This window comes from Schistocerca nitens, chromosome 11, assembly GCF_023898315.1.
Source record: "Schistocerca nitens isolate TAMUIC-IGC-003100 chromosome 11, iqSchNite1.1, whole genome shotgun sequence".
In the NCBI taxonomy this organism is placed as follows: domain Eukaryota; kingdom Metazoa; phylum Arthropoda; class Insecta; order Orthoptera; family Acrididae; genus Schistocerca; species Schistocerca nitens.
In genome coordinates, this window is record NC_064624.1 from 37,017,101 (window position 1) to 37,033,935 (window position 16,835).

Here is a 16,835-nt window from a genome sequence, read left to right on the forward strand (position 1 = left end):
AAAGGCAAATATATAGAAAAAACAACTACACTATATATGACCAGTATCATTTTTACTGTACAATACGTAAGCATAATGAAATTAACATTAATATAAAAAAAAAATTTAATCTTATTCTAGGAAATGAGTTTTACTTATCTATTATTTTCAATCTGTATGCTGTATGTTAGAATATTTCTCATGTATGTTTTATACCATGTATATTTGTCATGTCAAATAATTTCTTTACTTGAATTTTTTTGTGTATGAGATTGATGGGGAAGTATCATTGCAACAACAGCCAGTAACAAGTCCACAGATTCAAAGAGTCCAAATTTGGAAGAGGTTATCAGACTGCATCATTAATGTACTAATTGTGTAATACAGATCCATTACTTAGTGTGGTCGGGATTTTGTTGTATATGTCCATAACAACAAAAGCCCTAGGGAGCAGTTGTAATGGGTCTGGGAGATGTTATTTTTTTACCGTATTTGTCGATACCAAATTGTAAATGTTTTCTTATATTTTTGTCAGAATTTTTTTATTATAATTTGTCTTATTATATGTTAATTTACTTATATTTTTGAGAGTGAAAGCATATTGTTTACTATTAGTAAATGTATCGAAGAATAGCAAAGAGACTGATTACAAGTGAAAGCTTGTGTGTTGTGTAAAATATTTTTGACCTTGGAGTCGTCTTTGACTATACTGTCGGCAGTTAACTCTTGGTGTGTGTTGACGGAAGAAGAGTGTGCAGGTCGCCGTCATAAATAATTTTGAATTATGTTACTTTTTTTTATATAAACTATAAGAAGAAACTACATTTGAAGAAATGGTATTTGAAACACCAAAAATCTGGCAAACACATTGAACCAGGTCATTTCTGCAACCGACAAAGATGCATAGTGGAATCATACTTCATTAGACAACGGAAACCAAGACTAATATTGCCTTGCAAATGACTAACGGAAAAGGTACTGTCACGAAATGTGGCAAATTTAAGTAAATAAAAAATAGTGAGCATATTTCAACTTTGTGTCTCAGCCGGGATACCATAACTTGTACAAAAAAGAGCCACCACTTATAAAAAACTATTAATTGGTGGGATACCCAGTTAAAAGAGACTGTCAGTTTGTTGATGAACCATGTTCTGGTAGGCATTCACTATGCCCCGAGTCCGTAGAAGCTGTACAAGTTAGCTAACTAATGAGAACCAAAAAATCTGGTGTGTCTAGCATTGATAATTAGACCTAAAAAAAAAAAGATCAGTTCATAAGGTCTGAAAAAAAAAGGATCATATTTTTAGGGTTACAAATTGTGGTTGTTGCACAGTATCAAACTGATTGATAGGTCCAAACGATTGAAGTTAATTACAGAATGCTTGATGAGATCATTTATGATGAACAATTTATGAAGGAGATTGTGTACAGCAATGAGGCACATTTCATTTCATGTCTGTCATATTCATCACTGTTCATCAGAATATGGGCTTCAGAAAATCCTTGTGCCTATGCTGAACACAAGGTCAACACACGGTGTGACCTGATGCGTAAGTTTTAGGCCAATTTTTCTATGTGGAGCAGACTATGATGTCAACAACTACCTTGATGTGTTGCATTGAATGAAGTTGCAGTGCCACAATTTCCAGAAGGTATCATTTCTATTTACCAAATTTAATATCACTTTTCCATTATAGTACTCCCTGCACAAAGTCACTTCATTTAATGTGTAGCAAACATCAACAATTAATTTCTTTACTCTATTCACCAAAACAAACAAATTTACCTTAAAATATATTAACCACAGCCCACCCTAAGATAAGAACTGTGTGCTGGTGATGAGTTGTGTGCTGGTGTGCTACAGACATATCACATCAAGCAACTGTCACAGGCTGCTGTTGTAGCGTGGCTGGCAACCAAAAACTGTGTGATGCCGTAGTGTGCATGCTGAGTCGAGAGGCGCACACAATGTTTGTAGACTGCCATTCTGTCACCATTCTTCTTCTTGGAACTCACCACAACATCTTCCTTATCGTAACACCAACTGTATAAGGATTGTAGACCTTTTTCTTTTGTCACACATTTACAATCCTTAGCGATGGACTTTTGTTACTATGATCAACTGTGGTCTTCTGTTTAACCTTTATTAGCACCGTTCTTTTACTTCCCAAATTCTTGGCAATTTATTATCCCCTATTTCTTTACCAATTCTTCTTATCTGTTTATACTACGTGTCTACAGCTAGATGCTCCACTGTTGATGTCAGTTGCCCTTGGCAACTGTACTTCTCCTTGAATATAAAAGGAAAATCTTTCTTAAATTGATGTTCTTTTTCGATTTTCCACTCTCCTACTACCATATTTCCTTTCTCCTGGCCTATATTGTCAACATATGCAACTTGGTTTGGGTCTTAGTTTGTCCTCAGACTGGATGTGTGAGTATCATGTTCACACACAGGGAGGTTCACACACAAAGGCTGTAGTACTTTCTTTACTCCTTGAATTCCATATATGCCCACACAACAAAACTTCTCTGAATATACAGTCACCTATATTATTTATTACAGGATCCACACTGGTCCTGCTATTCACTTCCAGCTTCTCTTCTTCTTTGTGCCTTGATGGGGACCCCTACTTCGACAATTTAAGAAATACACTGAAAGAGAGGTCAATTCTGATCTAGCACCTCAAACGCCTCTTTCCACTTAAAACATGCATTCTCTCATCTGTTAAGAATACAACTTGGTCATATTACATCATCCAGTCTTGCAGACCTCAATTTAAATATTTGCCTCCACCTCAAGTACTTGTTCCATAGCAAGATCAACAACAAGAAGAACAAGAACAACTGGAGAAGATATCAAAGATACATTTTTACGTTTTTAATGCAAGTCTTATGTCTTCTCCATGAACATTTCTCATGACACTTTCCACTTGTGGCTGCACAGAACAACATACGCCCACTACAGCAGATGGAGACATGCGCTGACTATCCACTTCCACCAGACGGGCAGCTCTGCACAAACAGAAAGCCAAGCGGCAGTCTACAGCTCTCATTCATTCTCCCTTAATTTAAAACTTTTCTCTTTATTCACATGGATATTTTCATCTCTTGCATAGCCTAAGAGATGTACATTGGCATTTTCCATTCTAAATGACACGTAACACTAACAGTACCACTATCTCCATTTGCCTACATGTTCTTTTTTATTATTTCTTTTTTTGTGCCATTATTAATTGCAACTGGGAAAGAGATCAGTACATGTCAAGCACGTCTGACAAACATATCACTAACAAAACATTTCATTGAGACCTGTAAAGATAAACCAGGCAGCCCGAAATGGCTAACATGTACTAATATTTTTCCTAGTTGCATTTGGTAATGGCTCAAAGGCCTAAATTTGGGAAATAATAAAAAAAACACACAGGCAGATGGTGGCAGTGTCATCATTTTAAAACTTTATTATGACTTTGGTACAAGAGTTGAAAACTGAACAACAATAAGCTATTTGTGTGTTCCAAGAAGAACCAAAAGTAACAGAAGTGGTTTGTTTGCAAAGCACTTTCACTTTCAAGAAAACAGTCGCTTACTCCTTTGGTTACAGTGTAAATATTGTAACCTTTGCATTCTAGAAACAATTAATGCTGAATATCACCACTGCAGAAAAAAACAAATTGCTACTTACCATAAAGAACACACATTAACTTGCATATTAATTATGCCTGTCTGCAACTTAATGTGTCTCCTTTACAGTGAGTAGCAATCTACCTTTTCCTAAATTGTTGATATTCCTACCTGGAGTTTCCATTCTTTAATTCGTTCCAAATGGAATACAAGAACTTATATGCCACAAGTCATCAGAGAAATCAGGAAAAACCACACAATAATAGCCAGAAATATTTTAATAATTGTGGCATTTCAGCTGTGAAATTGATAATTCAATACTTTTTACATCACCAAACGTCGTTAATATTAAATATGCAAGACCAAAGGGAATTAAAAACACCATGAAGTTGCTAAAAGCAGCAACATTTTTCTATGACAGTGTTTCTAGCAGATTAGTAAAATCTTGTGAAAGGCTGATACAATTAACCTTGAGCCGTATTCATAATCAGTCCTTAACTCAAAAAAAATTTGCTAAATACTTTTCAGTTTCACATGTAGCAGCCACCATATACCCTTATGAATGAAAACCTAGCAGAACTAAAAACAACCAAAATAATCCTGCTGGTATATTTTGTGATCTTACTGAAGCCTTTTACATAACTAAATGGTTCAATTTTGTTGAACAAATCTGCAAATTTACTTCACAATGAACAGCTAACTGCATGTTCAAAAATGGTTCAAATGGCTCTAAGCATTATGGGACTTGACATCTGAGCTCATCAGACCCCTACACTTAGAACTACTTAAACCTAACTAACCTAAGGACATCACACACATCCATGCCTGAGGCAGGATTCAAACCTGCGACCATAGCAGCTGCGTGGTTCCGGACTGAAGCACCTAGAACCACTCGGTCACAACGGGTGGCCTACATGTTCTAAGGTGAGTTTTCAGCTTCAAAGGACCTGATGACAAGTCATATACTACTTAATCACAAAAAAGAGAAATATAAAATCAGTTAAATATCAATGTAATCTACATTTTGAACGTGACAAAAGGCAGTCATTGTAAGCAACATGTCAGAAACAAGTGAAATTTCAAACATGCTTTCTTGTTCTCCACAGATCCCTGAATGCAGAGATCAAGTTCATCTGTTAAAACACACCACCATCTTTCAAAGGTCATCACTTTCTGGAAATAGAGGAAAGATAAATCTTAATTATTGCATAAAGTATATCATTGATCTAAGTTTTATTTATACAGTGATCATTTCTTACTCGTGCAATTACACTCCTGGAAATTGAAATAAGAACACCGTGAATTCATTGTCCCAGGAAGGGGAAACTTTATTGACACATTCCTGGGGTCAGATACATCACATGATCACACTGACAGAACCACAGGCACATAGAGACAGGCAACAGAGCATGCACAATGTCGGCACTAGTACAGTGTATATCCACCTTTCGCAGCAATGCAGGCTGCTATTCTCCCATGGAGACGATCGTAGAGATGCTGGATGTAGTCCTGTGGAATGGCTTGCCATGCCATTTCCACCTGGCGCCTCAGTTGGACCAGCGTTCGTGCTGGACGTGCAGACCGCGTGAGACGACGCTTCATCCAGTCCCAAACATGCTCAATGGGGGACAGATCCGGAGATCTTGCTGGCCAGGGTAGTTGACTTACACCTTCTAGAGCACGTTGGGTGGCACGGGATACATGCGGACGTGCATTGTCCTGTTGGAACAGCAAGTTCCGTTGCCGGTCTAGGAATGGTAGAACGATGGGTTCGATGACGGTTTGGATGTACCGTGCACTATGCAGTGTCCCCTCGACGATCACCAGTGGTGTACGGCCAGTGTAGGAGATCGCTCCCCACACCATGATGCCTGGTGTTGGCCCTGTGTGCCTCGGTCGTATGCAGTCCTGATTGTGGCGCTCACCTGCACGGCGCCAAACACGCATACGACCATCATTGGCACCAAGGCAGAAGCGACTCTCATCGCTGAAGACGACACGTCTCCATTCGTCCCTCCATTCACGCCTGTCGCGACACCACTGGAGGCGGGCTGCACGATGTTGGGGCGTGAGCGGAAGACGGCCTAACGGTGTGCGGGACCGTAGCCCAGCTTCATGGAGACGGTTGCGAATGGTCCTCGCCGATACCCCAGGAGCAACAGTGTCCCTAATTTGCTGGGAAGTGGCGGTGCGGTCCCCTACGGCACTGCGTAGGATCCAACGGTCTTGGCGTGCATCCATGCGTCACTGCGGTCCGGTCCCAGGTTGACGGGCACGTTCACCTTCCGCCGACCACTGGCGACAACATCGATGTACTGTGGAGACCTCACGCCCCACGTGTTGAGCAATTCGGCGGTACATCCACCCGGCCTCCCGCATGCCCACTATACGCCCTCGCTCAAAGTCCGTCAACTGCACATACGGTTCACGTCCACGCTGTCGCGGCATGCTACCAGTGTTAAAGACTGCGATGGAGCTCCGTATGCCACGGCAAACTGGCTGACACTGACGGCGGCGGTGCACAAATGCTGCGCAGCTAGCGCCATTCGACGGCCAACACCGCGGTTCCTGGTGTGTCCGCTGTGCCGTGCGTGTGATCATTGCTTGTACAGCCCTCTCTCAGTGTCCGGAGCAAGTATGGTGGGTCTGACAGACTGGTGTCAATGTGTTCTTTTTTCCATTTCCAGGAGTGTAGTTGCACAACCAAGTCTCTTTTCTTTGCTGCACTAAATGGATGGGATAATTGTACTGAGATAATCAGAGTTGGTTTAAGGCCAAAGTGACTCAAGTGACCATTTGCAGCACTGTTGGTGCTGGTCATCCAAAATTTGTAAACAAGGTGTCTCATAATAAGTAGCAAAAATAATCAGTTTCTATGCTCACTAGATTTAGATTTAGATTTAAAGGTCTTACAAAGCTATGGTAAGTAATGTACGAGGCAAGAAGTGAAAGGAAGAGGGGTGATACAAGGTGAGGAAGGGGGGGGGGTGCTAAATGTTATGCCACTTGTGTGGGAAAATGTTTTTGAAATAGCACTGGAGATAACACATATGACATATGAATAAACAATACTGGAGCATTATTTTACAATGTTTTCATTGCAGTGCTCCCCCCCCCCCCCCCCACACACACACACACTTTTTCACTAGCACCCCCCCCCTCTCCCCCCCCCCCCCCCACACACACACACAAACACACACACACTTTTTCACTAGCACACAATATTTTGTATAAATGAATTTTCGTACCGGAATACAACAAATTGAAAAAAAAAATGTTATGTCTTCTTCTTCTTAAAACATTTAAACAAAAAATGGTCTATTTACTAACACACTCCTTTACTTTTATCTTGTACACTCAGGGTGGCTACATAAACATGCTATTTACAGAACTCTTTTTTTTAACTATGACATCCCTCGGATATTGACTGTAACCTGCATAGGACTGAGAGCTTCATAAGAAACAGATGGTGTTCTCCCAAGTTCCAACCAGTTACTAAACTGCTGAACAGGTGATTGTATGAAGCACGAAGGCTTTCTGCTACAACTGTGGGGAACGTGCAAATAAAAAAAGAAAAAAACACACAACATAGCTACAATTAAATTGCAAAATAAGTAAGTCTCTTTTATAGCAAATTGTTTGCCTTTTAAGCAAACTTAGTCTAAATCAATCACAATGGCACACACATTGACGTATGAATAGCCACATAAAGCAACAAAATTACTATCCTAGCAGCTGTCCTGTTTTGGAAACCATTAACAACGAGCTACCTCAATAAAAGCAATTTTCCTTGTGGCAATCAGCATAGGATGATTTTTGAAAGTAGTGATAAAATAATCTGGTATTTGTGATCAAACAATTTGGTATGTGGAACATCAACTCCTACAGAAACTGTGTACCTCTTTTTACAGAAAACACCACAATTGCAACCACAAAAGCAACGGGGTAAATTTTGTCTTGGTGCTATCTTACAAGATTCAGGAGTGGGTCAAGAGGCAGGAAACTGCTTGATAAACAGGAAGAAAATAACATCTAAGGCCTAAGATGTAACTTCCAAATGCTTCAGGATAATGTGTCAGACTTAGTTACATTTTATATGAACAATGAATAACATGCGAAGGCTATATTGCTATTCATCATATAGAGGCAGCATTGAGCTACATTTTTTACAAACAATGAATAACATTAATATGGAAATAATACATTGCTATTCATCACATAGAGGCTGTGTTGAGCCACAGAGAGGCAAAATGAGAAGCCTGCTAAGATATTAAAGATTTCAGACAAAGTCCTTCTGCATTAAAAAAAACACACACACACACACACACACCCTAGCACAGCTCATTGCTCGCACACACATGACCACTGCCTCAGAGCACTAGAGTTCAACTGCGACTGTGACTGCATCTGCGTCTGATGAAACAGCAATCTGCTCGGATGGGGCGGTGTATGGAGATGTAGGTTGTGGAAGGGAGAGGGTGGAGTATCAGGTTACGGGTGGGGGATGATGCTGGTGCTGCCTGTGAGACTATCCAAGTGGGTTGCTTGGAGCAGCATCAAGAGACTGTGCTGGAAGAGTGTGGAAATGGGGAGGAGGAAAGGGAGGGTACAGAAGTACAGAAGAGGGAAAGAACTTCTAGGTGCATTGGCAAGATAGGTATTGCAGTGGGAGTTGGGAAGGGGATAGGCAGGTGGAAGAATGGAAGGTGGAGGCGAGGGGGGATTCAGGAACAATGGATATATTGTAGGAAGATTTCCCTGCTTGTTAGCCTGTTAGTAGTCATGCCCATGTAGAATGCGGCACAGTGGTTGTAACTAAGTTTGTAGAGCTCACAGCTGCTTACACAGGTGGTCCTGCCTCAGATGGGGTAAGAGAGGCCAGTGATATGATTGTAGTAGGTGGTAACAGAAGGATGTATGGGACAGGTCTTGCATCTGAGTCTATTGCATAGATATGAGGCATGTACCAAGGAGTTGGGGACTGGGGCGGACTAGGGATGGACAAGTATATTTCATATGTTGGGTGGGTGGTGGAATATCACTGTGGGAGGGATGGGGAGGATATTTGTCATTTCAGTTTTGACTGTCTCCCGACCTGTCCTGAAATATCCTCACTACTGTCTTACTCAACCCTCCCATAATGATATCTTTTTGCCCACCAGTCCTAGACAATACTCTTATCCATCACTACTCCTCTCTTGCTCCTAGCCCCTTGCCTCAAGGCTTATATCTCTGCAACAGACCCAGAAGCCATATCTACTCCAGTCCTATCACTGGCATCTCCTATTTGATCAAAGACAGAGCCACCTGTGGAAACAGCCATACAATCTACCAAATAAGCGGTAACATCTGTAGCACATTCTATGTGGGCACGACCACTAACAAGCTATCTGTTTGCAGGAAAAAGCTACTTTGTAAAAGGGGAGAAAGGGATAATGTGACCAATTTTAGACCTATTTCTATGCCAACAGTGTTTGCTTAAGTTATTGAAAAGGCTGTTTATGTAAGGATAATTGATCATTTTATTTCATATAATTTGCTATCAAATGTCCAGATCAGTTTTAGAAGTGGTTTAACAACTGAAAATGCTATATTCTCTTTTCTCTGTGAGGTACTGGATGGATTAAACAAATGGTTTTGAGCACTAGCCATCTTTTTTTAATCAACTAAGGTGTTCAGTTGTGTTGATCACAAAATATTGATATGGAAGTTAGACCATTAGAGAATACAGGTAGTAGCTCACAGTTGGTTCACTTCTTCCCCAACCCCTACCCTACTATCCCTCCCACTCCTCAACCTGTGCCGCCTCCTTTTTTTTTTACCTGTCACTCACTTTAGCAGTTGTTGCTCATGTCAAACACAGTCACAGTCGGGCCTTAATAGCCACAGACAGTAGCCGTGTGTGTGTGTGTGTGTGTGTGTGTGTGTGTGTGTGTGTGTGAGAGAGAGAGAGAGAGAGAGAGAGAGAGAGAGAGAGAGAGAGAGAGTGAGTTCTACTTCTGAGGAAGAACTTTGTCGGAGATTGTGCATACTTCCAGTGTCCTTTTCATTGTGCCGGCCCGCAACTCGATGACTCTTCTACGTTACGAGTAGAAATCTATCCTCTATATTATTGTTCTTACATCCTGGACCTTCCATTGATCAATCAATAATATTTATAACTATACAAGCTCTCAGGTAATGTAGTTACCATTAACAAAAAGTTATATCAAATGAGTATGTGAAGCAACTACCAGACCACATTAAATGAAACAACTGAACACATACACTTGACAGCACAAAAAGTTCCCCACCCCTACGAATTCTAAGCCTTGTCATATTCATGATTTGACAACACAGGATGCAGAAACTGTAAGATGTAGACATTGTCTTTCGCTTGAGTTGTTAGAGTGTTGTACCACTCGTGGTCTAGCGGTAAATGTCATGCAATGTAGATGCAAAGTTGTATGCTCCAGTCTATTCATTCCTTTATTTTTTAACTGCAGTTCGACTGCCTGCTAAAAATGTGAACCTGATGAAACCTCAAAGGTAATCTGCTTCACTTTCTAATCACACAGTAATAACAAAAGAGCCTTTGGCTGCATCAAGATCACAACCGTTTATGCTTAAACGTTTCCTCACCCTACATAACTACTGCAACCCAGCTGCTCGCCACCAGGCATCTGACACTGATTGTAGTCTGAACAGATGAATGTGGTGCATCTGCGTTTGGAGTACATTTATGCTCTCACACTGATAAGCATGAAATTATTTATTAGCATAGTTGGATTTTCTGCAGTAAATAACTTTAGTAAACCAAGTGAAAATGGAGCTACACAAAAGGTATGAGTGTACTTATCAACTGTCATTTTCTAATTTAAAATTCTAGTATTTGACTTGCAGTTATGAATTGGATTTTTCATAATTTGATCTTTTTAACATTGTTTATGCATTATAAACTAAGTAGCACGAGGAAGATGTCTAATATATGCGACATACTGTTTTCTGTGGGTTTAACAGAGGGGTGAACGCACCTTGAAGCATTTGTGTGAAGTGTGGAACGAGTGATATTAGGAAAACCACATCAGAAAAGGATTTTCTTGTTTCTTTCATTCTGGCATGAATGAATTTCCACATTCATGAAGTTTCAATAACTGACATATGTGATGAACTGTTACCATTTAACTGTCGTGCAACATTTGCATTCAACTGCCAAAGTTAATAAGTCAATAGCAGAAGTACAACATGCCACAATTAACAGCAACAAAAATCAAACTGGTGTCTATTACCGCATTTTGGTTTCAGTGTCATCAGTTCACTCATAGAGCTTCCCTATGCCATAGCTATCAACATTGAGAAGATGCTGTTAGTAAAGACATGGCAAATATGGAGGCTCCTTCACATGTCAGTAAATCCCAAAATGAAAAATATGTCAGAAGTGTTAGACCCTTTCCTCTTGCATCTATTTCATAACACTTAAACAATATTCATAAGATTCAACTACACACAATCCAGTTCATAACTACACATCAAATATTGGAAGTTCAAATAATAAAATGGCAACTGATAAATATATTCACAATAACCTACACATGTGTAACTGCATGGTGTCCACCCCATTTATCAAAGTTATTTCATGCGGAGAATCAAACTGCACAAAGAAACAATTTAAATGCGAGAGCAGCAAGGTGCCAAAAATACGTCGCAATGAGCTCAACTGGTCAGATTGTGGCTGGCATCAAGAAACCAGTGGCAGATGGCTGGTTGCTGCTCCATGGAAAGAAAACTCTCGACTATAATATATTCCGATCTTGATGCAGCCATGAGCTCTTGCACAGAAGATTAGAAAGTGAAGCAAATTATCCCTGAGTTTCCATCTGACTGATACATTAAGTACACAGCCGAAATGTGGTTAAAAAATAAAAGAATGAGAGGACTTAAACTCTCAACTATGCATCTACATTGCACGACATTTACTACCAGATACAATACTGTAACAGCTCGAGTGGAAGACAACATTTCCTCCAGACACATACACATACGATAGTGTTGCCAGATTGTGCAGACGGCCAGACTTAGAATTCTTAGAGGACAACTAATTTTTGTGCAGTCAAATGTAAACAATAGGTTTATCTGGGCTTGCCCAACTTATACAATACAGTATTACAGAAAAAGTATTCAGTACTATATTTACAGTTGCAAGAATGAAAAACATAAGCAAGATGTAGACAACATTTTAAAAACCCGATATGTCTGATAATGTTAGTAATCTTCCAAGGTGTTGAGATGCCTCAGATCACCAGTTATTTTGGCAACAGAGAATGTTTCTGTCTTCAGCTGATTTCTGTGGGATGGACTGTTACACAACTGAGTTCACTTGGTAAAAATTTAGCTGTCTATTGTGTTGAAACTAAATGATGGAGGAGGAGGAGGAGGATATTAGTGTTTAACGTCCCGTCGACAACGAGGTCATTAGAGACGGAGCGCAAGCTCGGGTGAGGGAAGGATGGGGAAGGAAATCGGCCGTGCCCTTTCAAAGGAACCATCCCGGCATTTGCCTGAAGCGATTTAGGGAAATCACGGAAAACCCAAATCAGGATGGCCGGAGACGGGATTGAACCGTCGTCCTCCCGAATGCGAGTCCAGTGTGCTAACCACTCCGCCACCTCGCTCGGTGAAACTAAATGAAACAGCACGCATCTGCAGGATATGTGCAACAAGGAGTGGGAACCAACTGCTGATTGAAAACTACCTCAGTATGAAAGCCATCTTGAAATACAAACTGTGGTTGGTTAGGTATCCCATAATGAAGGAAAGAAAAAAAAAAGTTCGTGTCCTGGCAGAGAGTTGACAATGATATGAAGAAAAGTTTGTTTTAGTTATGCTGAATAAAATTTGTGTGAATAGTTCTATGTTCTAGATTTGACCAATTTATTTTTACTTGGTGAGTTAATTGTGAGCAAGTTTTACCATGCATTCATACTATTGATTCACCTCAATAGGTAATTAATTTACTACCTTTAGTGTGGATGTACAGTTACATTCGACCTCCAGTGTGAATATAAAATCAGCGAGAAAGTAGGACATTGACAGAGTCTGCAGATAAGTGCCACTGGGTGGCAGTGTGAGTCTGCTCGGGAGCACGATGAGATAGTCTGCATTTTTGCAATAAACACTGTGTCCAGGTGACATTGCGGTTAATGTGACTGCCTAGTAACCAGAAGATCACGAGTTTGAGTCCCTCTACAGCACGCATTTTCACTCATCGCTGCTGACTCTGTGTAAAGTCTCGATACAGCTAATATCATTAGTCCCTTCCCTTTCTCTGCCTTCCTCTCCTTCCAACTACAATTGCTGTCATAGCTGCGGATTCAGTGTGGTGTGTGTTCTTCCAGAAATGTCCAAAACAATAAACACCATGCTCATATAATAACTGAAAGTACTTCCTCAGGCTTCACTACTTCGGAAAAACCAGAAGAAGAAGAAAATGAACGTTATATTTTTAGGTAATGCCTGCTGAAATGGTTATCAGGGGGATGACACACAATCCCCATGTGTGGCATTTTCTTTATTTTACACTGACAGTACCATATTAAGTGGTGTTGGCCATTATGACATATTTTTTGATTTAGGAGATTTCCTTCTGGCGGCACACAGTCCACCTGGTTTCATTTTGAATGATCCTCTGTTTATGTGGTTTGTTCTTCTTCAGTATTCTAGTGAGACAGTACTTAATCTTAACATCTACATTTGTCAAACCATTGGTCATACTTGCATAACCAGTTGATATTATCATTCACAGACTCAGTAGTTGTAGCTGACAAGCTATGGAAGAAATACATTTGTGCAGATGCTTCAGCTGTTGATCTGCACCTTCCCCAACATGCTGTGGTTGTCCACAACAAAGTCTCCATAACTATTGTTGTCCTCCCCAACCACGCCATCTGCACAGCAGCTATGGTCTAGGTTATTTTGTGTACACTGAGCAAGACTTCAGGATGTATTGTAAGCTATTAGAACAAAGGTGACTGACTTGTTTATCCAATGAACCTTCAGTACCTTCAAAGCCACCATAAGGGTAACTCTTCAAATTATGGACCAATTTCATACACTTTCCTGCTTAAGGAAGTACCAAGATCATTGTGAAACGTAGAAGAGACCATTCTCACCTAAGGGAAGAATGCAGTTTTCAACATGTGATTTGATCACATAGTGTAAATATTTGAACAAACTATCTGTTGAGGATATAAATCATACATAAGCTTCAGCATATACACATGTAAGAAATAAGCAATTCAATCTAGGCTCAATGCTTCAATGAGGAGTATTCAAAGGAACATTAATTGCTGTGTAACAAATGAAAAGTATACAAACAGCTTTAAGGTATTCCAAACAATGTCTGAAATTTATTTAATCATCCTGTGAGATGCAGTAGTCATCTTACACTGTCAAAATGTAAGCATATGACAAAGCAAGCCGGGATCTTCTTACTTCCTCTTGTTTTGTTATCTGCCTCTTTAAATTCATTTTTTTTATTTTTGACTAATTACCATCAAAATATGTAAGTATAATCTGCAGAATTCATAAAAGAGAAAGGTTGGCCCTCAGTTTTAAAGAATATAGCACCAGATCTAAATTTGTGCTCCATTTTATGTCTGTAATTGATTTTCTAATTTATTTGGACAATTTATTGTTAATATCTTTTGTTATAGGATGAAATCAGTAATTGTTTTGTGGCTTAGATTCTATTGCTGACTTACAAACAAACATAAATTCTGTACTAATTATAAACATTTGGAAAAAGAATCACTAGGATTCTTGAAGTATTTATTTGGCTCTATTTGAAAATATATTAACAAACCCAGCCCTTCATTAATTCAAAAGTAATTAACAGGTTTGTGAAAAGTATTGTTTCTATATCTATATCTGTTAATTTCATAATTTAAACAAATAATTCAGCTTAACCCCTGTGTAGAACAAAATGTTAAAAAGAACCAATTTTTCAATGTATTCAGTTAATTTAATGATTTATGTTTTAATTTTAACTTCTGCAACTTAAACACTAAACAATGTGTAGTTTCAGTGCCTATTACTGAGATGATGTATAAAGGCCCAATTTTTTGTCCTGAGACAATCAGCCCACGGGCGATTTTCAGACGAGAAACCAGTGCTGGTTAGGTCAACAACAATGCATCAACGTAACTGTGAAATACGTGTAATAGGTCATGTGTTAAAACAATGACAGTGTTTATTCAATATGTAGCATATTATTCTGCAATAACTGTGTGATCAGGTTTTTACTGCTCATAGGTGTTCAACAGTAAACTACGGTAGCAGTATGCTGATGTTTGCCTGAATACTATTAATGAGGTTCATTCAAAGTTAAACAATAGTGCACTGGCCATATTAACTGTGTTTATTGGCAGGTCGTGAACAGTGAAAGTAAAGAACTAGGAACGCAACTGTGCACCTGTTGGCTACATTATTTACAGTAGTCAGTGTTGAAATTCCACTCCCCATTTTTCAGTCAGTAACACAACGCAATATGTTGACACCAAGGACCATCAACAAACAAATAAAGCAGGTGAACATCATGTATGGTTCCCTTCTGGGTGATGATTATCGTAATTGGGCACAATAAACTAGGACTCACGAACTATGAACACTAACTCAAGAACAGTTTACAATACAGTGAATATAATGAAGGAAGTGCAACAGCAAATCAGCGAATGGGTTTCATGGCCACAGTATGACAGCAGCCAATCAGCTAGTGGGTTCTACGGAAGCAGCCATTGAGTACAGGAGCAGCAAATCAGCACGCACATAGACGCAGCTGTGCAGACGATGAATCAAGATGATGATTACTGCTGCTGCAGCAGCAGCAGCCGCAGAAGGCGAGTGAATAAGAATAAGGTAATTTCATAAAAAAAGTCATTTTATATTAAATTATGCATAATGAGTGGCCTTAACGAACAAGACAGTGTGATGAGAGAGAAGGGACAACAGGGAACTGTTTCTGTAAATGACATGCATGTAACTTTGAATGATGGGGACGAAAGCCCTATTGCAGATGAAACGATAAAAGTGTCATGTACACTGCATGGTGATGGAAGTGAAATGGATGAAAACATCACTGAAGTGGATGAAATCATTAAGGTTAAGGGGGAGTAGTGAAAGACAGTGAGGACAACAGGTTAGGACTGACGAAAAATTGGAATCAATGTTAAAAGAAAATATGAGTAGTATGTGTACGAAAGAAGACATTATTAAGGTGGAAAAGAAAACTCATAGCATTAGAACTGACATGGGCTTCAAGGATGAATTGGAGAAATAAATTAAAAAGGAGATTAAGGTAGTCAGCTCTAATCTTTCAGAATTAATTAAGAAGGTTGAGGCAGTAGCTAACGATTGTGATGAAAAGATAAAGAAAGTAGCACATAACACTAATGAGAAATTAACATTAATTAGTAGTCAATGTGTAGAAGACAGAAAGAAGCTTTGTGATGACTATAGTAGGAGGGTGCATGCTTCCGAAAAACAGCGTAAAGATGAAGTCAAAGCAGCCAGGAAATTTTGTGCTGAAAACAGGGTTAAACTTGAACCAATTCAATCAGATTAAAAATGATTTAGAAACAGAAGTGGAAACCAAGTGTGCTGTAGTGGTAGAGGAAAAACTGGTAAAAGTAAATAATAATGTAGATTCCAAATTGGCTGATATGGAAAAAAAGATGGAAGAAATACAAAATCTAAAGTATAGAATATGTAGTGTCCCAAACAGAACTTCATTTGTTAGTTGTAACAAATTTAATAATTTTGAACCATATGTTCAAGTGCATCCATAGGATCTCATTAGAAAATTTAATAATTTACTTGAAACATGCTATCACAAGGGGAAAATGTCATTTGTGAGAGATTTTTTTAAAGGGGTAGCTCACGGGTGGGCAGCTCAGGTAGCTGATAGTTGTACTTCAGGCATAGTACATAACAATACAGGCAGGGTAGGAAAAAATGTTGTCTTCATAGTCTCAGATGTTATTGAATTTAGTTTATATTTCTGCTCCAAAAATGACACTGTGCATACCATTTTGAAGATGTGAATTTTTGATAAAATTTTAAAATCTCTGGAACATCTCTAGATATCTTATTGATTTTTTTATTGGAAAGCTAATTGCTTTATGATTACAAAGAAATTCTCCATTTGGACTTATCTGACAAAGTTCTTTTAGTATAGCATTCTGAACTTTTTTTATTTA

General features: G+C 39.1%; 1 protein-coding gene across 5 annotated transcripts in view; it reads right to left on the minus strand.

Annotated features, from left to right (window-relative positions):
- Positions 1-217: 217 nt before the first annotated feature.
- LOC126213262 (uncharacterized) overlaps positions 218-16,835 on the minus strand; it is a 96,717-nt gene continuing 80,099 nt past the window's right edge. For 4 of the 5 annotated variants that reach the window (XM_049940919.1, XM_049940922.1, XM_049940921.1 and 1 more), the window contains one exon: positions 4,595-4,776. In XM_049940919.1, the coding sequence (XP_049796876.1) occupies positions 4,648-4,776 (129 nt within the window). In that variant the 3' untranslated portion in view covers positions 4,595-4,647. Of the gene's footprint in view, positions 2,995-4,594; positions 4,777-16,835 lie in introns of those variants that run through there. The other variant, XM_049940924.1, reaches the window with a different exon arrangement.